This window comes from Poecilia latipinna, unplaced genomic scaffold (genome assembly GCF_001443285.1).
Source record: "Poecilia latipinna isolate Pla-1442-1.1 unplaced genomic scaffold, P_latipinna-1.0 Scaffold824, whole genome shotgun sequence".
Taxonomy (NCBI): domain Eukaryota; kingdom Metazoa; phylum Chordata; class Actinopteri; order Cyprinodontiformes; family Poeciliidae; genus Poecilia; species Poecilia latipinna.
The window spans coordinates 1-26,545 of record NW_015113440.1 but is presented as its reverse complement, the minus strand read 5'-3'; the positions used below and the strand labels follow the sequence as shown (position 1 = coordinate 26,545).

At 37.3% G+C, this 26,545-nt stretch overlaps 1 protein-coding gene and 1 long non-coding RNA gene across 2 annotated transcripts in view; one reads left to right on the top strand and one right to left on the bottom strand.

The window, feature by feature from the left end:
• LOC106956507 (ankyrin repeat and SAM domain-containing protein 1A-like) overlaps positions 1–17,163 on the bottom strand; it is a 27,530-nt gene extending 10,367 nt beyond the window's left edge. Inside the window, exons 1-11 of the mRNA XM_015047392.1 lie at positions 17,059–17,163; positions 15,684–15,830; positions 12,908–13,015; positions 9,784–9,954; positions 8,388–8,525; positions 8,155–8,226; positions 6,159–6,242; positions 5,911–6,048; positions 4,681–4,857; positions 857–955; positions 27–124 (exon numbers count right to left, since the gene is read on the bottom strand). Coding sequence (XP_014902878.1) covers positions 27–124; positions 857–955; positions 4,681–4,857; positions 5,911–6,048; positions 6,159–6,242; positions 8,155–8,226; positions 8,388–8,525; positions 9,784–9,954; positions 12,908–13,015; positions 15,684–15,830; positions 17,059–17,163 — 1,337 coding nt within the window. The remainder of the gene's footprint in view (positions 1–26; positions 125–856; positions 956–4,680; positions 4,858–5,910; positions 6,049–6,158; positions 6,243–8,154; positions 8,227–8,387; positions 8,526–9,783; positions 9,955–12,907; positions 13,016–15,683; positions 15,831–17,058) is intronic.
• Positions 17,164–19,452: 2,289 nt separating this feature from the next.
• Positions 19,453–23,891, top strand: LOC106956508 (uncharacterized). Its single transcript, XR_001426785.1, has 2 exons — positions 19,453–19,683; positions 22,890–23,891. It is a non-coding gene; the product is annotated as an uncharacterized LOC106956508 (long non-coding RNA).
• The last annotated feature ends 2,654 nt before the right edge of the window (positions 23,892–26,545 follow it).

Sequence of the window (26,545 nt, the reverse complement as noted above, 5' to 3'; positions counted from 1 at the left end):
GGCCTCAGAATATGGTGGTCTCGTACTTGGTGCTGACGGGACGCCTGTTGGAGTCCCGCTGGTCGCAGAGCCAGGTGGTGCTGCCCAGCGACTGCATGTCGGCATCCATCTCCAGGGGGTCGATCTGCCGGAGGGGTGTGGGGAGGGAGGAGGGACGAGAGGAGGTGTGAGACGTGTGGCAGTGGAGGCCATTTGCGCCACACTGACAAGTCCTCAGCTCACACACGTGCATGTGGATTAGAGGTACAGTTAGTCCAGTGATCAGGTTATAATCACAGACACTGAGGGCTCAATCCACAAAGAATGGATGATATCTGACAGAAAATACTCTCAGCTTCTGTACGCAGCAGCAGCAAACCCAGACATATGACTCTCTGGAAGCTAAAGAGCATCTGATTAGTAGTTAAGAAGCAGCTCATTCAAGATGCACATTCCTTCATACTTTATTCTGACAGAATTACTTCAAAATAGCTAAAAGTATAACTTAAGGTAAGCATTTTGCAACCATCCATCTGAGACAACCAAAGGCGATATTGTTGCGATGGATTTAACCCTCAATAGCCACTAGAATCACGTGACCGTTTCACCTTTTCCCACAAAGCCTCCGCTAATTTCATTTTCAAACTGTTACATGTGAGATGGAGATGAGAGATGGGGAAAGTAAAGGGATGAGAAGGTTTTATGAGATTCAAAATATTAAGAACCACAAAACAAAGAGTCAAAGTGCATTGCAGCATCCCCAAAATAATAATAATAATAATAAAGATAATAACAAAAATAGATATAAGGGAGGTTCAGGTGTGTAAGCAGATGTATGGTGACTGAGGGCTGAAAAAAGGAAAGGAAAGAGAAGCACCTGGATTCCAGGGCTAACAGAGTGCAACGGGAGGAAGGAAGGACGGTGGGTAGTACACGTGTGACAGTGACAGCAGCGGCATTCGAGCAGAGGGGCGCCCTGGGAAGCAGGAGGATCGAGAAGACAAGAACAAAGACATGTTATAAAAAAAGAAGGCAGGAGAGGAGGGACAGAGCATTAAATGGACAGTGGAGAAATCCAGCAGCAGCACAGGAATTATCAGGAGAAAAATCTGTTTTCATGTGGGGGAATTTTGGCTCTGAATAACAACCGTCCCAATCCCATTTAGCAGCGGCAGCAGCAGCCGAGGACGGCGGAGCTTTGGATTTCTACACATGCTGACGTGGCGTGCACGCGTTGCAGTCGTGAGGGTGGAGCAGAGTGTGATTAATTAAACATCAGGTTCATTTGTTTCGTCATAAGCAGCAGCTCTTTTTGCATGCCTGACACACACGGACGGATTATGAAACAGTGAGCCGAGCCGTGTGAAAAATCCTTTACGCATCCCACGGAGGTGTGTGACGACCATAAGCCAAAAAAAATAAATAAATAACCCCACATTTACTGTACAGATATGATTTGTGGTTGTTTGACATCTACAGCATTATGCTGTTTGGCAAAATTGTTGCTAAGCCCATTTTATTTATTCTTTGGCATTTGTCCATCCCCATCTTTGCATTTTTATTTTCGCATCTCTGTGAATTTTAGCCACCGATTTTTTTTTTCTTTTTTGTCTTTTGCATCTTTTCTGCATTTACGCATCTGTCAGAGTAACTTGAACAAGCATTGAATCTGGCAGACACTCACTAATTACCCATTACCATAAAAGCCTTTCCTAATTACTTTAAAACAAAGAGCAAGAGTGGGGTGTCAGATTCTTCCATATCATTTTTGAAATGCTGGAATTAGATGTGGGTTCGCCACGTGGATCAGCTGCTTCTGCGGGGGCTGACTGTTTGCTTTAGGCTTAGTCTTTTTTTTTTATAAAGCCACGCATGTAGCTGTCAAGAATATACTTAGGACATCTTTTACATTTTAAAACAGTTCATGGCAATTAAAGAAGACATTTTCACAGCACTGAGGGTGGGGGGTATTTAAGTAACTTTGGATGCATTTTTGATTATCCTCAAAAACTTAATTTATGTCAGTAGTTCAGTTTAAAGGTCATACAATTTGAATATTAATTCATTAAATAAATAGTGTTTATTTCTGTTGATTTTGGGTTCCAGCTTATGAAAACTCAAAATCAGTTTCCCAGACAGAAAGTTTATGTTAGCTCATCATGGCAGCCCACACAATCATGGGGAGAACCTGCTCATCAACATCTGCATGATGCATAAGGAGGAGCCACGAAAAGCAATTTCTGAATAAGTTGGCTGTTCAGAGTGCAGCTTCCAGTCATATTAATGGAGAGTTTGGAGGAAGGAAAAAGCATTGCAGACAAAGGTGCACAACTAACAAGGAAAACCACAGCCTCAAAAGGATTTGAAGCATAACACTGAGTCAATGCTTCTTGATCACAGATATGTCCAGGGCATTGGCTACAATATTCCTTGCAGTAAGCCACTATTAAACTGGAGACAAGAAGAGTCTTACCTAAGCTAAGAAACTAAGAAATTGAGAAATTGACTAAATTGTTTCTCAGTCTTATTTTTTAGATGAAACTACATGTTGTATTTCATTCTGAAATCAAGTTCCTACGGTCCAACGACAAAAAAATCTAAGAAGCTCTGGGTGCAGTTTAATATTTTGGTGATGATTAAAGTGATGATTTGGTGAGCCATTTCATTTGGTGTTGATCTGCTGTGTTTTGTCAGTTTCAAAGTCAGCACAGCCACCTACCAGGAAACTTAAGAGCAGTTCATGCCTCCCTTTTCTAACAAGCTTAATGAGATACTGATTTTACTTTCCAGCAGTTCTTGGCGCCTGCCCACACTACCAAAACACCAACATGATTGGAAAATCCATGGGTAAAAAAAAATCATCTGCACAGACTGGATGCTGGATGAGGGAGAAGATGAGAGACAACAGGCTCAACAATGCAAAACGGCTGAAGGTCACTATTAACCCAACCTGAGCTTCCTCAACACCGTAAGTAGTAAAATGAGCTGTGACCAAGAATTTATTCTGTTCACTAGACACTACAGCTGGAATAGGTGGGCATTCTATATTAACCCCCTTTTTTAGGTTGGCCTAGTTTTTAAAGGTAATATTCTAATTTTCTGAGAACTTGAATTTTAAATTTTCATTAACTACAAGCCAAAATGATCAAAATGAACAGAACTAAATATTTGACATTTATCACATATTTTTTATTGATCCATGCAAGTTTATTTTTATTTTTATATGTTTATTTATTCCTGAAATAAATTATCTTTTCATTGATTCTCTAGGTTACAGAGATTAGGGCTGAAGCAATTAATCGTATGAATCATAATCAGTTACTGAAATAATCTTCAACTAATTTAGTAATTGATTAATTGTTAACTGGAGTATACGGACATCAGAGCTCAGAGCAGCAATTAGTCAAAGCTGTACCATAAATATATACATCTTCATTTAAGTTAAAAAATCCCTTGTCTGACAAGAACTCCTCAAGATGTATAGTTTTAATTTCACTTGATTCAAGCGAAATTTAAAAAATTTGTTTCTGTAAAAAGAAAATTCCAATTAAGAACGTTTTGCTATCCAATTAATAATCAGTTAATGCAAGAATTAATAAATTAATCTACAACTCATCAAGCATACACTACAGGAATGCTATGTTATTGCATTTATTTACAAAAGGAATTTTCGGTTTTAATTGCATCTTTTAGTATATTTCTTATAGTAAAGAAGGCTTAAATGAATATTTTTATCTGATTAATCGATTAACCCATTTATAAAATAATCATTAGTTGCAGCCCTAACAGAGATGCACAGATCCTTGTTAAGCTGCTAAACTCTGCTGGTTTCCTGACACTCGAAGCCATTAATGTTGCAACACCTGTAACATTGTGGGATGGGGCTTAGGAGACGGTTAACAACACTTTGGGGATGATATATAAAATCTGTTTAAACCAACAACATTTTGCAGCAGCATGAAGCATTAAAACTAATCACAGATGACAAAAATCAGTCCCCAACTCATCTAAAACCTAAACACTGAGCCAGGCTCATTATGCAGATGTGTGCATACTCCATATTTTATGGCAAGAGGCAGGTGGTAAAACAAAATGATTTGTGTTTCTGCATAAGCAGTTGGTCCTGCAGCATACACACACTCTCGGGTGACAGTGATTGCTGAACGCCTATTATATGCTGCCAGAAAGGTCAATATGTCAATGCGTCCCCGTGGGGGACCTGCGTGAGCCTTACGCAGCCCACTCAATCATAGGTGAGAACATGCGGGCGTGTCCTCCCACCGGGGGGGCTGAGCTTTTAGAATTGACCCACAGCGTATCATTCATCTGCCTGTGAGCAACAAATAAAGCTTTCATTCATCACTTTTTTTTTTTTTTCCGCATATGCACCAATTGAAAATCTCCACTGATCGCGATGGACTCTCAGTGCTGTGGGGTATGTGAGTGGAAGCTGGTGGAAAAGTAATGACTCATCACTTTTTTCCCCCACACACAGCAAATCTTCCTTTGTAGGTGGCGTATTGGGAATTGAGTGGAGCGGAGGGAGAGAACTCGGTCATGAGGTCTGTGTATATTTTCTGAATTATGACTCCACAGCTGCATATTTCTACCAGTTCCTTCACCTTATAAACATTGAACAACTTCAGATAACAAGAAAAGCCTAATAAAAAAAACATTTTTTCCTCGTTTCTTGATACTCACCGCTGATCTTCTCGTGCTGTTCCACGACTGAGACACTGGGCGGCTGGTTTTGGTTTCTATGAACTCTGAGCCCAGAGATGTTGGAGGCACATAGTGTCTCGCCCTGGACTGAACTGCCATCTGATAAGCCACCTCAAATGCCTGTCCCAGTGTTAAGATGATCTCATATGTTTGGATCTAAATCAGAAAAAAAACAAAAAAAAAATTAAAACTTGAACTGACATGTATGCTCTCAAAAAAGCTCTATGCATTTTTATGCAGCCTCCATAACTCAAAGCTTTGCAGAACCATGCTTTACAACAATTACAGCTGAAAGGAGTTTGGTGTATCTCACTCCATCCATCTTCCCATCAACTGCATGAGGTGAAACCACATGCATGTCCTCCCTGTAAATTCCCCAAAGTCTGTTGGCAATCAGTTGAATTGAACTTTATTTAAGGCTATCAGAGAAATGGAATCTGAATACAAAAGCACATCATAATGTTTTTGATTTTTATTTGTAAAATAATTTAGATTTTTTTCCCCTCCCACTTCCTACTTTATGCTGACCTGTGATTAAAATACCAGGAAAATATGTTGATGTTTGTGGCATTCCAAAATATATAGAACTTCAAGTGGAAATAATACTTAGATGCATAAAACTTTGTGTACAACTAAAGCTTTGTTATGCATAAAGGCAGTATGTGCCTTCTTTTCAATATATCTATGACCAAACATGATTCTGTTTTACAAATCGTAATTATTACAAAATGATGAGCACATGCAATATTCATAGACGAATCGTTAGCCCTGAACGGTTACATATAGCACAATGTATCGTTACATATTAAAATGTTTTGAACAACTAAAAGGAAACAGATTCAGGAGAATTTCTTCCTGCTTAAAAAAAAACAGAGAACTCACAGACTGCTGACACTGATGACTGATAATTAGCCCACTTCATACAAAAAGAAAATGCAGTGATTGTTGTTGACCTTTTCACCGTTACTGAGACAATGAGCAAAACTTCATGTGAAAAGTGATTCAATCTAACAGTAGAAACCAAATCAAGCTATTTGATGAGATGACAGAGATAAAAAAATGCCAACAGGATGTTTGCATTCAAATTTAACTGCAGGTAGCTGATGACACGCAAAGAAGCAGTGATTATTATAACTCCTGATAAAATGACAAACAGGTGCACATGTTTGTTTGTACTTCCCACAGTTTAAAACTGGTTTGAATACTTACAACTTCCACAGTACTGAAGACGTGACAGAAGTGGTGGCCACTCTTAGAGTCCTTGGTGATGTAAGCAAAGGTACAGAGGTCATCCGGGTCCTGGGCGGCACACGAGATGTTTCTGATTTCATGCTCTGCAACTATCGTCTGTTGGAGACAGACATGAGGTGAAATGTGAAAAGAATCAATCTCCATCAATTTGACAGCAATTTCTGTGTTGAAATGTTTAAGTAGCACAGATGCTAATATCACTTTACCTTAGTGGCAGCATCAATGAACTTGACACCTCTGTAGGTGATGGACAGTATGACAACTGGGCCCTTTTTGGAATCCTTTGATTTCTGAAATGAACAAGATTCACATAATTGTCATGTTTCAAAAAAAGAAACTGATGATTATTCTTCATGTCCTCGGATTTAATGATTCATGGTTTTGGTCAGAAGTACACATACACTCATTATGGGGATGAATGCCATGTTAATCTGGAGCTTTCCAAGACGTTGCAGGTTATGGAACTCAAACATATGTAAACACCACCACTAATATTTGTGAAATCTGTCAGTAAGTTGCACTTTAAACACCCAGTTTTTGTAACATCATTCTGGGTTATTATTTAACCCCTGTTGGTGTTAGAATGGGTGAAATTGATTTAAATTGGTTGGTTTCCTGACACAAACTTTTAAACTTATAGTCTGCATATTTTTAACAGTCTTGAGGTCAATGCATCGCAAAGCACTGACCTCAAGGACCTTCTAGCAACGAGGCAACAATGCTACCAACTGTATCACCATGCCACCAAGTCATGTGGTTTGATAAGAAGGACTTTGTGCCTTTGAAAACCCCGAGTACCTCGGCCCTTCAAAGGACACCTCTGCTCAGGTTACTCAGTATAAATATTTGGGAATCTGGCCAGACAACACTCTGTCCTTTTCAAACTGCATTGACAAATGAGTCTAAGGTTAAATTAAAAGTCAGCTCTTCTCCTTCACATCCTCTACTAAACTAATATTTTTTTTTAAATGACCATCATTTCCTTGTTTGATATGATGATGTAATTTACAGAAGGGTATGTAAGAGCTCACTCCAAAATGCCTGGTGTCCTCTCCAGCTCTGCCATCCAATTTGTAACAAATGATCCGTCCAAAATTCACCGCTGCACTCCAAAGTCTTCTCTGAACTGGCAATCATTACACACCAGCCACAAATTCATTGGTTCATGTTAAAATACAAAACACTCATTGGTCTTCCACTTGACCTAATCCCATTGCAGATAAGTCTTTCTAAACTTTGGCGTTAATGTTTTATCAAAGTAGCAAAAGTAGTAAAGGTTAGGACAAGGTTTTTTGTCCTAACTTTTAAGTTTGGCCTTTTTTTGGAACACCTTTTACATTTTTGTTCAAAAGACCCTGTCTTTTATGAGGTCAAATTTGTATTCAAGAAATTGTTGGAAGACCAGTTTTATGCTGCTATAGACCTAAGAGGGTGCCGATTAAGAAACAAGCATCTGGTCTAAAATTTAAACCTCCAGGGCTCACTAGAGGCATGAAATTCAGACAAATTTCTACATATTGTTTTTTTTTTAATAGTCATGAGTTACGTCAACAACCAATGAAATTACACTTTGCTTGCCCTGGTTGATTCTCTTCAAACCAGAAGATGAAAGCATGTCTAAATTGCATTTCCTTTTTTGCATCTTTTTCAAATAAAATTGCTCACAATTTGCACCACAATTGAATGGAAACGACAAGAGCAAGGTTTGGATCAGGGTGAAGTTTTCAAACATAAGAACACTGTGCCAGCTGTGAAACATAGTGGAGGTTGTGAGTTTCACTAACTTACAACTATATGGTATAAACTTAAACACAAGACAATATCAAAAATGTGTTTTGAAGGGACAAAGCAAGCTGACATGATGTTTCAGGAATGGTTTTCCAAAGGCCTCTATCTGATGGAAGAAATTATGGAATAAGCTTAAAGATTTTTTTGTCCCAGGAAACCAACTGATTTGAAAATATCCTGCCAGTTTGGCCAAAGAATGCTGAATATTCAACTAGAATTATTCCAAAATGAAAACCTTCTAAGGGACACACATAAATCTTTGAGCAATGTTGACACAAGTTTGTAATAAAAATATTAAATTATTCATTATAAGCTTCAAATTCTCATGATAAATGTTTGTGAACTCCAGAACAAAAACATGTAGTTGTTCTTTTTAGGTTGGAGTGGGAAGAAAAGCAAAATTCTTCAACTCACCCTAATTTTAGCACAGGCATCTTGTGTGGACTCAATCCCTCGTAAATCCCTGATTATCAATGATCCTAAATACTGAAGGGAGAGATAAATCAAAACACAGTTCAGAATTCAGTATCCTCATTGCTCATGACAATCAAAAGCAAATAAAGAGAAGAAAAAAATATATATTTTTATGAAACTAAAACAGATGAAATGTTTTCACCTGCGTGCTGAAGTCAGAAAAGGATACTTACTGTTGCCTCGTACCTGCAGGAGTCCAGGATGAGCTTCTCAGGCTGGTGATGCCAGGCGGACACGGTGGCGTACGTGGCAGAGTGGCTCGGCGGCCGGAGGTTCAATCGAGACTCTTTATGTCGTTCACTGTGTCTGTCCTGCAGAGATGCAGAGATGCAGAGTCACAGCCCTGCATCCCACTTTCTACAGGTAAGGCTGGGATTTTTGCACTACTCTGGGAAAATACATTCAAGGAAAACTCGCAGACGTTTTGACTCCGGATACTAATTTGTGTCTCTGTTGAACTGCTGAGTTACAAGACCTCTAACTGCTGCATATTAAAGCAAAAGCATCTGAAGTCTGTCTGGTCAGCACTTTTTGGTAAGTCGTTTCTTGATATCCGAGCAGGCTCATAAATATTCATGCATGTTCAGCCTTCAGGTCAGTGCAGGATGTGCTGAGCTCCTTCATAAATCACTTGTCAGAATAAAATATACTTAGGATAATAACATATCAAAGTTCTATCAGAAAGGTATTGATTTAAGATGTCATTTAAAGCAGCCAGTACAACATAGTCCTTCATTTCCAGAATGTTGTGGATTCGTTTTCTCTCGTTGCCTCACTGAGTCAGAGACCAGGCGTGCAAGCTTGACTGTTTGTGTCGCAGTTTGACCTTTAGCAAATGCTAAAATTTGATCACAGAGATATTTTTAGCTCATTCTCACGCAAAATAATCCAAGACACCAAGGGAGGCTGAGCTTCATGAGATGAAAAACAGCTGCAGGGCTGGGTTATTATTTAATGCAGCCATATTTTACCATCCACTGATGTTATTTTCATACACATGTATGATTCTGTGCAAAATGCAAGAGAACAAACTGAAAATGAATGTCTTTTTTTTTTCTTTTACATTTTTATAATAAATTTTGCAAAGGTTTGGACCAACATCTTGCAAACCTTTGTGTCAGCTTTTTTTATCTGTGCTTGAATAAATTCATCCAATTATTTAAGCCTTGAGGGACAATTGACTGAATTTAGTCTGCTGAACATGAAAAATATTAATAAATGCAATGAGTTGCAGTTTTTATAACCATAGGACACAGCAGTAGGATTTGAAATGCTACCATTTAATTTATTTTGAACTTACCACGTTAAGATGTTTTATAGAAAATTCATTTGATAATTGCGCATAAATGGACAGAGATGCATTATTTAGAGCAAGGCTCCATGGAATTAAAATCTGCCCACTAATTATACCGCTATATTAAACTGCGGATGAACATAGCAGTTCTGCCTCTGGGAAGAAAGCAAATATGCTGAATCCTCCTCCATTTTTTAAACTATTAATTCTCTTATAATAAGCTGCAGTGGGTGGCTTCTTTAACTGAGATCCAAGTGAACGAAGTTGAAACTCACTACAGAGCGCGGCCTCTCATTGTAGGATCGCAGCGAAATGCTGCAGTCTTGATCGACTGCTCTTCGCCTCCGGTCCGACTCAGTCAGGGGGAGGAGCATGTCCATGGAGCGACTGGTGTAGGGGTCCAACTGACTGAGGGGCGAAGTGGTCTGGGATAGGAGGTCATGGAACTGTCACAGAAACACACACAGGCACACCAAGCAGATTAATGTTTTGACAGCACTGGTTTTCCTGGTCTCTGTCCAAGCTTTTGACAATACATTACTCTCTTGGTTTAATTTAGCTCAGTTTAATCTGCCTAATAAATCAGCCTTTGTATTTCAATGGTACTGAATCACATCCACATTTCAAACATCTTTTTCTGTAATAAATTCAAAATAAAAACAGTTTACCACATGATTCTGGTTAATTTTATATTGGGTTTGTGGGGCTGTGACACTCATTTGAAGTTAAACAGCTAGCTAAAAAAGAAGCAGTTCTTATCGTCACTTTTAATGTCATCAGAATAGTATCATAAAATAAAACTTTAAGTCCATATTGCTCTGCTCTATTGGGGTTTGTACTCCACTTATCCAAAATATATAAACATAAATGCTGTGTGTTTTCTAATGAAAACACACTGTTACAGTTTATACAAAGCACATGCATTGAACTATCTTTCTAATTATGCACATTAGGGATATCTACTGTACCAACTAAATTACAGAAAGGCTATTTCTGCACGTTATTAAAGAATCCACTGAAAGTGTTGCAGTCTAAATGATCAAAAAGTCACTGGTCTTTCAGCAAGGGTTGGTATAGCTGTTATGGGGTGTAAATATCTTACAGGCAGTTGAAAAACATTGGTTTAGTCATGTTTTGGAGAATCAGGAAGGAATTCTGGTGGAGTTAATCTAATAGCTTCTTGGGAAATACTCACTGAAGAGTAGATTTTCACCATGTGAAGCGAGTTCAAAAACCTTTCTAGCAGTTTAAGAAAATGCTAGGATATTAAATGTTTTACCCCTGTCACTCATGCAGAAGATCGCTGTCGACATAGTCGCTATTTTCTCAGCCAAACAATGCCAGAAGATAAATGTGAATCTGTCAGGTCTCAGTTCCTCCTGCCTGATCCAAAAAACAACTGCAAATCATGATGCTTTTCAATAATTTCATCAAAAGATCAATATATTTCAGCAACTCTGTTAGAAACAGCTTTGTTGCACACATTGTGGTAAATGTCAAGCATTTAGCTATGCTAATTTTGAATATTAAAAAGAAAAACAAAATATCAGAATATTAGAAAACTGGTCTTAATGCTAAAAATAAAATTGGATTCTTATTTTAGAAAAAAATCTAATAGCCTACATGATTATGGCTGAGAATGAATTACAGATGTTTGTCCAGCAGGCCATCGTTGAACACACAAAAAGAGTAAGCCATAAAAAAGCAATGCTAGAAAGGTAGTTGTTCTCAGACAAGGAGATTATCAGAATGTTGAGTGGAAGGAAAAAAACATGGCAGAAAGAGATTCACAAGCAATACTGATAATATCGGCCTTGAGAGGCTTTTGAATCAAAGGAGAATCATAACTTTAGGCAAGTATCAAAGTGAAAACAATATTCTTCATGTTGTCTGTTTTCTTCAACAACCCTTGCAGTGCTGTGCAATGTAACTGCTAATGCAAGCCAACATCGTCAGTGCAGTCTTCCACAAGCTTTTTTTAGCTCTGATCAACACTTGTTTTTTTTATAATCTGGCTCATACAGTTATTGCCTTTTCTCTCCTGCCTTTTGTCTTGGACTTGGTAACAATGACTCAGTTTTACTGTCTATAGTTGTCTGGGAAACAACAGAAAATAGAGTCAACATAACCAAGAGTCTCATGGAGAGTTATTAAAAGAAGATGAAAAACATTTTTTTTAACCTTCTTGTTTTTCATGCAAAGGATCCCATATTTAGACTAGCTTGCCACCAGTAATAACAAAGTTGGCTGATTGTAGAGCTTTGAGCTCCCAAGTGAAACAGTGGCTTAAACAGAGACAAATCTGTGAACACTGCTGCTCGCACAGCCGATACTGAGCAGCAATTTTCTTCTCTTTTTATTATTCTCTACTGTTATTGTTTTGTGCCAGTTTTATGCTTATGCACTTTTCTCTTATGTTTTGTTTTCTTGCTTATTTAAATAGTTTTGTTTCTATTTGTAGTTTTAATGACTCATGATTTTTAAAATGCCAGACCAGAGAATAAGCCTGGAAATTCACCTTCAGCTTGAGGATCTTTAGAAAATATCTTTTTTGCTAAAGGTAACAGTGTTTTATGTTTTGTCCCAGATTAAAGAAATTCTAAAAAAATATTTCACTTCCATAGCTTTCTCTAATTGCTTGACATTTTTACAGTTGCGATGGTATAAAACGTCCTCTTAAATTGGCTACATTCAGACTAGCTAATTATCTTGGCTGCCCTTCAAAAATTATATGAATTAAAGAAACTAAACCTTCTACTAAACACTTCATACATTTCTAATTGAACTATTGACTTGAAATTTACAACATATGTCAGCAGCAAACAAAGTAATCCATATAAAACAATTAATTTGATTATGTGTATTAAATGGGGTGGGATGACACCAGGAATGAGTGCTGAACACAAAAAAGGCCTAGAAAGTCAAATAGTTAAAATCTAACAATATTTAGAAAGCAATCATCCTCTATTGAGGGAAAACCCTCAATGTCTGAGACGATGCCCACAGAACCTTTATGATTTTTGAAGATAGACTGAGTGGAAGAAAAGGCCAAAATTGTACCGTGCAAATAGTTGATCCAATCAGAATGTGTTATTACAAAACAATGCGTCTCTACTAGTATTAAACATATTTCAGCTGGATATTCAGGGGATTTACAACACATCATTTGTGGACTTATCTGTGTTGATTTCTTTTTATTTGGGTTGCTACCAACATCTGATATAATTACCATGTCAACAACTTCATTAGAAATATATATTTACTGAGTAAACATTGATGTATTCACAATTTTCCCTGCCAAACATCTTTTTGTAGGAAGCTAATTCCCACAAGGCAGCACCAACATAATGAAGAGGGTAGATTAAGTGTTAAGTATGTAAACTTCATAATCAGTCTTACCATAATTGGGGACAGCCGACGGGATTTAGAGGGAGCTTCTTCATAGGGTCTCTCTGCTAGAGATGCAATAATCCTCTTCCTGTGGCCTAAGGGCCCGACCTTAATAACCTGGAGGGAACAGCATCACTCTATGAATTTCCATTTTACAGTCATCTGAATATCTCATACAGAACAATTTATCTAGACAAAGCTAAGAGAGATAAATCTAAACTGGCGGTCTTGATGCTATGTACTCTTCACTGGCTGGCAAACAGAAGTGACTCTCGTCAATAATTCAGCTTCAATCTGTTTTGCCATGAGCCTAAAGTACAACACTGCATCCTTCTTGGGACGCTCTAAAATTCACAAGCCATTTCTGGATGATGAGCTACGAAAACAGAGAGGACCTTACATACCTACAGAACATTATCCAGAAATATAGAGACAGTGCAGCTGTATTTTCCGAATGCCATACCTTAAATTGTACAACAGAATAACATGTCCATTAGTACAATCTCTGTTTAACCATTTACAAGGACCACATCTGCTCATATGTCTAAATGTTTTGCAGGATGAAGCAAATATTCATTTCATGTAGTAAAATCCCATCACCTTAATACTATATATTTGCATAATTGGCTATTAACATTCATGCTCATCCTCAAAGGGTGGATGTTGAGCAATTAATGTTACATTTGCAATTATGTTCCTGGTACAAAACCTTCCAGAACAAGCTCATGTAATTCTTTGTCTGATCGGTTCCATTACTCAGAAGCAGAAGAAGCAAACGGTCTGTGCATTTGATTTCTGCTTATGTTTTTATTATCCACAAAAGCTCCAGCAAAACCAGTGAACACAACGCTTGCGAAAAGAACCTTGAAATGATTTTGGAAACACGACCTGCATCGTAGATCATCAAGAAGCCCGATGCTATTCGCTCTAAAATGCTGAAGAGGATGTAGAAAATGTAATGGGCAAAGAGAGTTCTGCCATGATGCTCACAGGCAGTTCTTGCTGCTGTGCACACTGAGAGTAATGTGCCGTGCACTTAGACCCCCATCTTTCTTCATCGCAGTCTGCTGGACACCGTCCCTCTCACACTGCATTGGCAGCAAGCTTGGCTGCTGCTACTGCAGCGCTTTCTGCAATTTTACCACCGCTGCCTTTTTGTTTACTGCCACCAGACGCTGCAAACATAATATAATGTCTTCAAGCACATTCATTCTCAGCTTCTGCACTATTATCCACTCACATAGCAGACACTATGGTTCATCTTCTTTGTTTGCCTGGTTGTCCTCAATAAACATGGCACTAGCTAACATACAATATGCCAAAATAAATAACATTTCACATAATTAGTGATCTAAATGTTAGAAACCGCACTGGTGATTACTAAGGGGTTGAAGCCTAATATATTTCCAGCAGAAAAAAGCCATTCCATTAAGCATAGTGAACATCCATGAAATTCAAAAATATGAAAATATTTCAAATAAACCATAAGACTGGGATCTGTAACGCCTAATCTTTTGCACACTGTCTTTTTCACCTTATCAAACAATATGAAGTTTTGAACAGTTAGAGAACTGATCAATAAATCATCCAAGTACAGAATGAGTGCTTTACAACTTGGTCATCAACCTAAGCTGACTGGCTGTGCAAGGAGAGCATTAATCAGAGAAGCAGCCGAGAGACATTTTGTTTGGCAGGTAACTGACACCCTGAACACATCAGGTCCATCATGCAAAATGGTGTAGGCAGGATTATGCTGTGGTAGTTAATTTTATTTCAACAAGTAGGATAGCCCAGTAGAAAGACCTGAGACTGAGTTGGAGGTTTAGATCCAGCACTGAACATGAAGTCAGAGTTAAACAACAGAGAGGTTTTGATCAAAGCATATATATTTGTTAGAATGTCCAAGACCAAACAAAATTAAATCAGGAATTTAAGCAATGGTTATTATGTTGCGCTAATCTGTAATAAACTTCCAAAAAAACTGCAAAACTGCTGAAACAAGGCTAAAAGCCATTTGCGTAGACTTGCCTTTGATTAATAATAAATAGAACACTGATTAATTCTGGTCTGAAATACAACTTTTCATTACTTCTTTTTATTCTGCAACTGGAATATCATCTTTCAGTTTTTGTCAGTTGTGTTATGTTTTTGTCATATAAAGCTCTTCAAACTGCCTGGTTGCTGAGAAGTGCTATTCAAATAAACTTGACTTGAGTCAAGCAATAAACAAGGATCAAATTAATAAAAGGTCACAGATGATGTGTGACATTTACAAACAAATTCATACTGCTTTTGAGAATTCATAAAAAAAAAAAAAGCTGTACTTACAACATGTGCACAATTTTAAGAGCTACTTGATTGAAAATGCCACATGTATCTCTCCGTTGGATCAACCGTTTTAAGACCATAATAAATTAGTCCTCCTTTATAATCACTGATTACCATAAAATGTCACACTATTTCCCTAAAGACAAAACCAAATTAGACTTTTTCTGTCATTCCTCACCCTCTTTTCAACTTAATTTACATTATCTGTTATTTATCTACTAATTGCTCTATGATTTATAAAGCATCTGAGCTGTAGTTTTATGGAAATTTTTTCTATTACTGAAACACTTTTTTGATTCTTCTGCACTCGAGTATCAAGTGCCTCTTAACCGCAAACAGAATCCACGACATTTATGTTTCAGTGAGAAATAGTTTCCATTGCCACAGAAGTGAAATTTCATGACAGCTCACTGTAACATGTTAAACATTTAAAGTTAAATACTTAAACAACTCTTACATTGACAATTTCCAGCTCCCACAAGTTCTTCACACACTCCAGGGTTCGGTAGCCATTGGAGAGAAAGTTGGGAAGATACTCATGCAGGCCAAGGCCGTCCAACCAAGAGGCTAAAGATGTGCTGCCATCACAACCCAGTGGTTTCACCTACAGACAGAAAACAGGCATATGAGAGCAAGTACTGTGATGTTAACGTCAAATTAGGAGTAAAAGAGGAAGCAGTGCTAAATCCAATTTTACTTTTTGAGTTCTACTTGGCCAATGCAGAGTTCTGCCATGTTATCCTAACATAGAGTCTGAAGTTATAGACAATTTCAACTAGTCCAGGGGTCTGCAAATTGGGGTTCCAGAGACACATGTGGCTCTTTGGCCAGTTCAATGTGGCTCTTACAAAACCAAAAGAGAAACACTTTGATTATGGATGCAACAAGAAATTGTCATTTAAGGAGTTTTTCCATTAGTCATTACGCAAAACCTGCATTTAATATCTAAAACAGGTTTTTAGAAAGTAGCAAACTTCAAACTATCCTACCTATCTTTCTTCATTTTCCATATTTATAGAAAATATAATCTCATTCTACAAAATAGGTTTTTGTTTCTTCTGTAAAAGCACTTGTTTTGTTCCAGAATCTAAAAATAAAAATAAATGGTTTTCTAATATTAAAAGCAAATTTAGTTAGCTTTCAACATTTCAAGTAGTACATATCTAGAAAATTGCTTTTTTTTTTTTGTTTTGTTTTGTTTTGGGGTTGTTGCAGCTCTAAGTGAGTTTTATTTTGTAGTGGGGGGTAACGTGGGTCTTTGCTGACCTCTCAACTAGTCACACAGCAATTTGCAAATCAATTGACTTTTTATGTCTTGTTCAGAAAAAAAAAAAAAAAATCTGACCAATAACAAATAGTTCATAATTTTATGTAGGAAAAAAAGAGTATTCATTCCCCCATCATCACTGCATCCACTTGTGAACTCATCCACCATTCCATCCAATAAACAGAATCTCCTAAAGTAGATCATCAGAAAATTGTATTATTTTGTGAGTTTAAGATTATAATTAACAAATAAGAAATGAGAGCAGTGTAAATCTGAATTCTGCACATAAATCTATATTTATGTTAATATTGCAATTCTCATTTGAATTATGTTTTAATAAAGCAAAACAAATCCATTCATGAGCATTTCAGCTTCATTTGTGCCTTAGTTGCTGGCCTAAAACTGATTACTGTTATGTACAGATTACAATTTCCAACCAATCCTGAAGGGAGCAATATCACATTTACATCCATTCACAACAAAAACCTTTATCTCACTTCATTTTAGCTAACTGACATGATGTTGAAGTACTGGAGTTTATTTTTCTGGATGTGGTGTTGAGTACCTTGGGCAAGCCGCGTGCTGCATGGAGGATTTTCTTTCTGTGCCCTGGGTCAGTGATCCCCATGTCTCTTAAATCTTGGTCCTCCATCACGTTACTTCCCTGCATGTGCACAAACATGAGAGAAACATGCAAATAAACTCATCCACACACAGGCGCAACCACATGGATGAAATCATCGGAAACATCCATGCAAACAGCCTCTTTCAGCCACAGCTTGGAGCTAAAATGGCCTACATGTCATGTAGTACGTCTGCTTCCCACACATATGAACATAAAATATTTGCTCTGAAAATATCCAATCAATAAAACTGTTACGACTTGTTATGCACGCTTCCCGAGAACAGCTAATCGTAGCTGTACATGTGCACACACACAGAATATCCACATCTCTGACACAAGCAGTAACAACAGAGTGGGAGGACAATGAAGTCAAATAAAATGTGCATGCCAGGAGTAATCAATCTAATCTGGTGCGACTCAGAGAGAACAAAGCCTCCAAAGCAGCAGCATCTACAGGACGCCTTAGTTGCTGTCTCGGTACGTCTCACAAAATTACATCCATTATTTCACTATTTCTTTCACAATTCCTGTTTGATTAAGACCGTGGAAACAATCCACAATTATAACTCTACTCCAATCCCTGAAATCATGTGTAAAAAGCAGATTCTTGTCTAATTCGTAGAGATGTTCATGCTCAGCTCCAGAGATTTTGCCTTCTTTTCCTTTTTTAGGCAGGAAGAAAGTCACAAAGACAACCAGGAAAATGAGAAAGAATGTTAAAATGCTCTGTTGTCTTTAATCAAGCAGCTTTCACTGGATTAATTAATTAATGATTTCTGAACACACGTTGCAGCAGCACCAGGGCGCAGTCGGGAAATTACTCACTGATCGCTGTAATAAAAGGTCAAAATGAAGTTGGGTCGGACGTGAGGGAGGCCCAGAATAGATTCCCCACTTTTATTAACACAGTTTGAAGTTTGATGATGCCTCGGGGGACTCTGCAAACTTATTATTTCATGCTGCATTTGAAACATGTGACGGGAATGTATGGTTCAGTTCTTACATAGCTTATGAGCTATGGTGGCTTGATTTAATCGGATACGACTTGCAGATGTAGCCATGGAAGAAGTCCTTCATCTCACTAAATGCATTCGGTTAAAGCAGCAGTGAATTAGAATTGCTCTATTGGTCTGCCCCAATTGTTTAAAAAAATGTTCCTATTTCAAGATGCAGTGGGCGTTAATGGTGAACTGATGAGGAAAAATAGGTTTATGTGTTATAATATGTAAGTTCAGCTCCACATTATGCCAACCGAAACAGAAATGGCTGCAGAGTCTGATGCAATATTAATATGGTAGAGATGCAATGTGTATGCATGATGGGCAACTTCTAGATGCTCCACACAAGACAATATGCCTCACTGCCACATTTGTTTGGAAATTAGAGCAGCAAAGCATGAGGAAAAAAACCCGAAAGACATTATGTGGATTTTTAGTCTGAAAGGAAACGTGTAGGCATAAAGGCAGAGAGAAGGAAAGCCACTGCCGCCCCATTTCTGGTGCCATGAAAAGAGCACAAAATGATAATCGTCGTGTAAAAATTATGAGAATGGGCGCACAGCTGTTCATAATTTATGATCCCTCAAAAGCCCCATCTCACAGCAGTCATCACGTGCAGAGCGCCTCGCTGAACCATGCCAGTGCCAGCCCCTTTGCTCTAAAGGAGCTCTAAAGGAGAGTAAGGGGGAACTTTGCAGTACAGTATCTTCAGCTATTACGTTAGTGGTTTGTAGGCACAGTGAAGCGTATATGCTGAGCTTCCTGTCGCACCAGAACAGCGCCGAAGAAAATTCACTGATTTCTGGTATAAGTACAACAAAAAATAGCGACATTAAAGTAATGAACTTCAGTTTTAAAAAATGCAGATGAGGACCAAGGAACGAAGGTGGTTTTACTGGCTTTTAAAAGCATTAATAGTTTTATTAACCAGAAGTTTCCAGGAAGACTACACAATATTAAGTAAGCATATGAGGGGAATATGAGCATATGAGAATAAGTAAGCAAATAATTTACCATACATGTTCATTCCTTACTGTTTTTGAGCTCATTGCAAACATAAACCCACTGGTGATGAGTCACGTAAGCAGCTTCTATAAAAATGAGTTTATTTTTTCAACAAAATGGTTTGAATAAAAAAAATTAAAATATCGCTACAAACGCTCTTTGGCAAACTCAAAGATTACAATGCAGGTTTTTTCATTCGTAAACTAAACTACACTAAAATACTATAGGCTGTTTAGATTTTATAAATTTAAATAAAATATTGCCACACTGACATTGCAATGTCTTTTACGTTGCAATTCAACCTGGGAGATTACACATGTGAGGAGCGCCATCTAGGCAGAACAGTAATTTCTGTACATTGAGTAACGTCCAACGCTTTCAGTTTGAAATATAAGGCAATGCAAACATGACAAGGGTAAATGAGGATGAAGAGGACCAAACGGATGAAGAGAGTCTGCTGAAAAAGCTGGTGTTGGTTCTACCGCTGCTTGGAAGTGCCAACCTAAAAGGAGAGAGAATGCTGCAAAGATCTACAGTTTCCATCTCAAGCCGTTTACGATAAGTAAGAGATCAAAACATTTTCTCAAATGTATTAGAATGGTGTTGCTTCATTTTCACTATCTTCCAATTTAGATTTTTCGTTAGCTCATGCTAATGGTGCTAGCTAAAAAAATAAACAGTATATGACAAGCTGACATCTGTCTCAACTGATATCTTGTGTACAGCACATGAAAAACTGAAGCAGTTTGCGTCATTCCAGACGTTTTGTGGACTACCCTCGTCAACCTTCACAGCTTTGATTTCTTATGTTTTGTTTACGCCAATATTCACATTATGTCAAAAAAGGGACAACCAAAAGAAAAAATGTAATAAAGATATACAATATTGAAGTAATTAGTTTTTAAGTGTCATAGACAACTTTTGGGTTAATATTAAGATGTTTGAAAGCTTATAATATTGTATGTGTGATTGAAACCAACAAACACTTTGTTTCTAATGTCTGATATTAAACCAGGCTAAACTTTTTCCGTTTCAAGTGAATAAGAATCATCTTATTTATTTTCATTTGCTAGGTACCAAAATAATTACAGCAATAAAGTAGTGTAAGGATGGTAGCAACATGTTGTGTGGGTGTTTCACTGCATTAAAAAAAAACTGTGAATTTCCTAAAATAGTTGGAATAATAAGAAAAGAAGATTACACATCTTAAGACAGCCAGGTTGTTCAAGCTTGGGTACAAATGTAGATATTCCAAATGGACAATGACCCTAAGAACAACACCAAGGTGTTTACAAAGTAGCTTATGGAAAACTAAGACAATGATTTGAAGTGGTGCAACCACAAAATCACACTTCCACAGAAAATTTGTGCACAGAGCTTAAAAGGTGTGTGAGGCCTAATAATATGATCGTGTTACACCACTTCTGCCGAGAGAAATGGGGTACAGTTTCAGCAAACTATTTTGAGAAATTTGTGGAAGGACACTCAAAATGTATATTAAAACCTTAATATAGTAATATATTATGATATTGTATGTAAATATATTTTCATCTGTTAATGGAAAATTTAGTTTGATTTGATGTAAATATCTAATTTTGAGTGTTTTTCCAGTTTTATATCTCATAAGATGTGTGGTTATTAACGATATCTACTTTATTTACTTAGTTCGGGACTTTGGAGTACATTTAAGTGGATAAACATTGTTATGTGAATTAAATCTGATTGACTGACTGATTGATATAAAAGGAAGATTTAAATAATTTATGCTATCCTAAGCCACTTTCTTTAAAACACCACAAAAGCAAAGTGGCCTTGGCAATGGATTACTTTATGGTTGTCCTTTTAGGAAAAGGAATCCAATCAAAGCTGAATAGAAAATGAGCCATAGTGCTGCCATCTGCTGATCAGCCTAACCACCTTTACAAAGAGTCCCACAAATGAGTTCTGATCGATCACATCTGAAACAAGTCTGGCACCACCTTAAAGGGCACAATATTAAACATTCACAACACTAGCCTGACTACTCTGACCTTTCTCTTGTTTGCAACCTCCACATCTTTCTGGGGGTTGCATGTGTAATTTGCCTGGTGAGCCTAATGATTTATCTCTTTGATGCATCAAGTTCAGCAGACACATTAGCTGTGACATGAACAACAGCATCTGAATGCCTGATGACCTACAGTCCCAGTCACATTATTGCCTTGGGAGTTTCCACAAACACTGACTCTAAAGGCCCATCAGAAAAGATTTGTCTGGGATCGTCACAACAACTGCACAGGTTTAAGACAAACTTATTGTGAAAATAAAATATCTATTAAGGGTATAAAAATGTCTGCACAGCTCATTTAAGACAACCATTCTTTACGCACAATTGAGAGCCAGTACAACATTTTGTCACCTTCCTTAAATAATGGTCATTTTTTACCAAAAGTGATATTGTTTAGCAAGAGTCAACTTTTAGCCGTTGACTCATGGTTATCTAAATAAATTCAGATAAACAGTGCATCTTAGTCTGACCCGTTCTCATGTATTGGTTGTGATGTTACAGGTGGTTTTGTTAGAGTTCCTTTGTCAGTAATGTTAGAAATTTTGTGTGCAGCTATTGCAACTTTACCTGCAGCCTAAAAGAGTGAGGGTTTATTTATTTTGAACCAGAAGTAAATGAAATGGGCCCAACACTTACTTTCAGCAGGCATCTTGAGTACAGCAGTATAATTTAATTCAAAATTTATTGTAGAACATCAAAAAGGAATGCCTTAAGTAGTGATCCAGTATATTCCAATGTACAAATATTAGCAAGACCCATTTCTAATTTGAGGAACTTTATTCCTCAAATGTTTATTGCTGCTTAAAATGGCAGCAATAAACAACATTCTGTTCAAGAATAAATGGCTGTCACCAGAGACTGTGAGGATAAACCTTTGCTACTTACTGCAGCAACAAGTCACAATAATTCCCCTGAAGAGCAGGTTGCTGTCTGAGGTGTACAGACTTTGTCAGACTGTTTCTCACACTCGTATGTAAAAGATTCAAGTAGTCTTTTCCGCACTTAAAACTTAACTACAAACTCAAGGACCACATCTTTTGTGGCTTTCAGAGCAAAAATAAGACCAATGCCACAGCGCTCTGAAACTCAGTTCTTTTCCATGTATTGCACAACAAAAATGTTGAGGTAAGTCTTGGAAAATGCATTTACAGCCCCCACCCTAGGCATTGCGCTGCGGTCAACGTTGAGTTTGATTAAACTGCGACTGTGGTGTTCTGGGCCATACAATGCACAGCTAATTTATACAAGATATCCATCACACTCCTCCTGACTCAGCTGAAAATACCTGGTCAATAAGGAAATAGAGCTCCCACCCTCCCACGTCATCACAACTTTCTCTTTATCTCGTTCACTAACAGTGCTAGTGTAGGTTGTAGCACCAGCCCTATGCACCACGATGGCTGACAGCACTGCTGCTCTTGGCTTGTCAACTATAACCTTAATATCAGCTTATTATTTTTGAAAACTCAGCGCTACACTCTATGAAAAGTCGTGGTTAAAGCTGAAGCCAGTGACAAGCACAACCCAAACCATTTTTGGTTTAAGTGGACCTTTAGCCATCAAAACCCCACAGGCCTTGCATCCTGTGGGAGAGTGTTCCAAAATCCATTCAGTTTCCATATGCAGAAGGTAGAGAAGGGAAGGAATTGAGCTGTAATTTATGTAAAAACTTTGAGCCCTTCTGTCACTTATGGCTTTATTTTCTTCCACTGTGCCTGCAGGTATAGCCTAGAAAGTATCTTGGACATACACATCATCTATGTGAGTGGATGTTTTGTCAGCTGACATTGGTTGAACCCACCTCAGCTGGCGAGTGAGGGAGGAACTGTACCAGGAGCCTGCTTTGCCTCTCCTGGGTGTGATAATTTATGGTTCGGGTGCATAAATACTACGAAGAGGATAAACTGTAATCCATTTCACAAAAATGGAAAGAGCTGAGCTAACAAGAGGATCTTTACTCTGCATTCATCCACCAACATGGTTTAAAAAAAGAAGAAAAAAGGTCAGGGGGAGATATCAGCAAGATTTGGCATGGCATTCCACCGAGTTCCACTCCATGCAGCTCATTCTGACTTTGTTAATGAATGCACTTATCTTCTCAGGACTGACGTGATTGGGGATTTGCAAACGGAGTTGTTGGAAAACAGTTTATGTGAATGTTTCTGAAGTTACAGGAACAACAGAACAGTAAATGAGAGCAAATACACTGCAAATTTGGTCAAATTAAAGAAGTTTAGCAGCAGCCTGGCAGAGAGCAGTGTACAGAGTCAGGGCAATGATGTTATGCAAGCTGATGCATTATGCAATTTAAAAATATTTCACTTTTTAAAATATTTTGCAAGCCTTTATGACTGTGTAACCATAAACTAATACAATTATTATTTTTATATTTCAGTTTTATTCAGCTGTTCTTAGTGAGTGGTCTATTACTACACAAGAAACTTTTTTTTTTCAAGCAATATTGTTATCACAATAGGATAACTTTTTAAATATTGTACTGCATAGTCTACATATAATGTTAGCACATTGTGAATTTCCTAGTACCATGCAGGCCTAACCCTAACAAAATATCAATGTTGTATGAATATGTAAGAATTCATACAGGTTTCATCAGAAAAGTTAAAAGGACAAAAAAATTAAATTACCTTAAATGTATTTTTGACACACGACGTACTGTATGCAGCAATATCAGTGTAAGAGGATTAAAGCAGTCATTCATTGATTCAGCTTTATGCCATGCAGCTCATTCCTGATGTAATCCTTTAATTCAACATATCTAGACCTGTATGACTCACGCAGCCTTGTTGTCACATGAACCTTCATGGATCTTAAGATCAGGTCAGCACAACATTTCAAAGTCAGAGTGATCACATTTTCTTAAACACCTCCATTGTGTTTTGATCAGATCTTCTCCAAAAAGCAAGCGTACTGGAGCAGAACACTTTTTTTTCTTTCCTTTTTGAGCTTACTGATCTCAGTTAACTGAGCTCAGCTGTGACAAACAGATGAAACATATAACCTCTGGTCCTAACACAGCTCTGTGGTCTGAGAAATGTCCACAGTTAGCCCTCTGGGCCGACTTTTTTACAACACATAGCCATGTTTTCTGAGAAACATGACCGTTGGAAGGGAAGTCTAATTCGGTTTTCCGCAGTCCCTGATGACAGAGCTATCAGCTTTCCATGCTATGTTCTTTACAGGAAACATGATAAGGCTTTTAGTCAGATTGTGGACGTCCTTTGAGCTACAGTTGAGTGAAATTATTTAAATGTAATCTGACATAGTTCTGATGAAAAAAAAAAAAGAAAGTCATGTGTGGAAAATGTGTCAACGTTTAAAAAATTATATGATCTACTTTTAAAACCATCATGCCGGAAAAATTGTGGAATAATATTTTATTTACACACTGAATGAATGGGATCAAAAATCTGCTTTTAAACATGTGTATTTAAGTTACATTATAAATGAGCATCTATAAATACACAAATAAAGTATGCTGCTGCAATACTGCAATGTATTTTTGCAGTTATTGCAAGTGAATTGGAGAAAAAAAAAAGAGGGTGCATTGGTAAGAGTAGGTGTGCAACTACACAAAATGTTTGCTCTAGTCATTTGCAAATGACATACAGGGCTGTGCAACTAATTGAATTAGAGTTCTGCTCCAAACAATTTACTAAATCATCATGAACAACAACAGCAAACAGCTTTACCACATTCTGCTCCCTTACAACTTTTGCAATGTAAAACCACATTTCATAGAATCGACTAAAACACTAAAACTCAAATATTGTGTGGAGTTTTTTTCCTTTGAAAAAAAGTGGATGTAATCCTAAATATATGGGTTTTTCCATATGCTTAACCCAAAAGCTTTTCCAGCCTTTTCATGAGGTCCTCAGTGTTAGAATAGTGACAGAGAGATTATGTTGGCCGGTGCAGCCTCCTGCCTGTCAGAGATGAGACTCTTTTTGCTGTTTTTGTGAAAATTTTATGATAGTTTTTTAAACAGGTGATATTTTGTTATGTAAATGGTATACATTAGGAGCCACATTATGACACACATTATTTAGAAATTCCTGTAACCACGTCTTTCACTGTCTGACATCAAATTGTGGTCTGCTTTTCTTTGTGGAAGCCGTGAAGATAATTATTTTCATTTGCTAAGTGCGAATGACTAAGAGAATATTTTGATGAAAACAGTTTTTAACTTTCTTGAGATTCATTAGTTAACATATATTTCCACATTTTTTGTAAAATTGCTTAGTCAAAATTTGTGGTGTCCTTTCTCAAAGCCTCTCAAAATAGCTGAAATCTTGAACAAATTTTCCTGACAGAGCTGAAGAAAGGCTGTGGCCCTCAGTGCATTTCCAAATCTTTGTTTTTATACTTAGTTTTGGAGGGATGACTTCTTCACAAGGTTTTACTTCTGTTCTGGAGTTAATGAGCACATTTCTTACCGAAACACATTAATCTCTTAGACACAAAACCTATCTCCTTCCTGAACGCGACATTCCCAAGCTGTTTAATCTGGCATATAATTATTTGAACAGATGAACATGGTAACTTCAGGCACCTGGAAATTTTACCCAAAGTCAAACAACAATCTTTTCCTGATTCTTTTGCTGATATGTCTTGATTTTGTCTTTTAAGGTAGCTATATATTTGATGTGCTGCTTTAAAGTAAATTCACAGGTGTGACTCAGTTTAATTCAGATGGTGTGACTGAAACTTACAAAGCCATAATATCACTATGTGTGTACCCTCTCTCAAATTTATTAAAACATTGTGTTCTCGGTTTAAATAATCTTTTAAATTAATAAAAAAGTAATAAACAATTTCTCTACAAATTCTCTGTCTCAGTTTAATGAGATTTATTGAAAAATAAAGAATTTTGGCAACTGAAAATGGAAAGAATGTGATTACATTTAATGACAGACAGTAATAAAAGAGGTTATGTGTCTTTTATATTATTTGTAAGTACTTGAACCATCTGTATGCCAACCATATAATTAGAGTATCTGGCTACATTGTGGCATGGAAAAAATTAGCTTCATTAAAAAACATGGAATTTTGAAAAACAAAAAATTGTAAGATAGTAAGATTTTAATTTTGATGTGTGTTTTTCAAACTAACCGACCAATGACCAATATAATAGTAAATATAATTTTCAATAAGACGGTTCAACACCAGTAAGTTCCTTCAGGCAAAGGTTGCATGATTGGAAGTTTGGGAGAAAAACTGCTAATGGATTCTTGTTGTTATTAGGCCCGAGCAGCTAAGCGCTGCGAGAGCCTATTGAAACTGTACTGTTTATTATTATTATTATTAGGCCCGAGCAGCTAAGCGCTGCGAGAGCCTATTGAAACCTTGCTGTAAATTA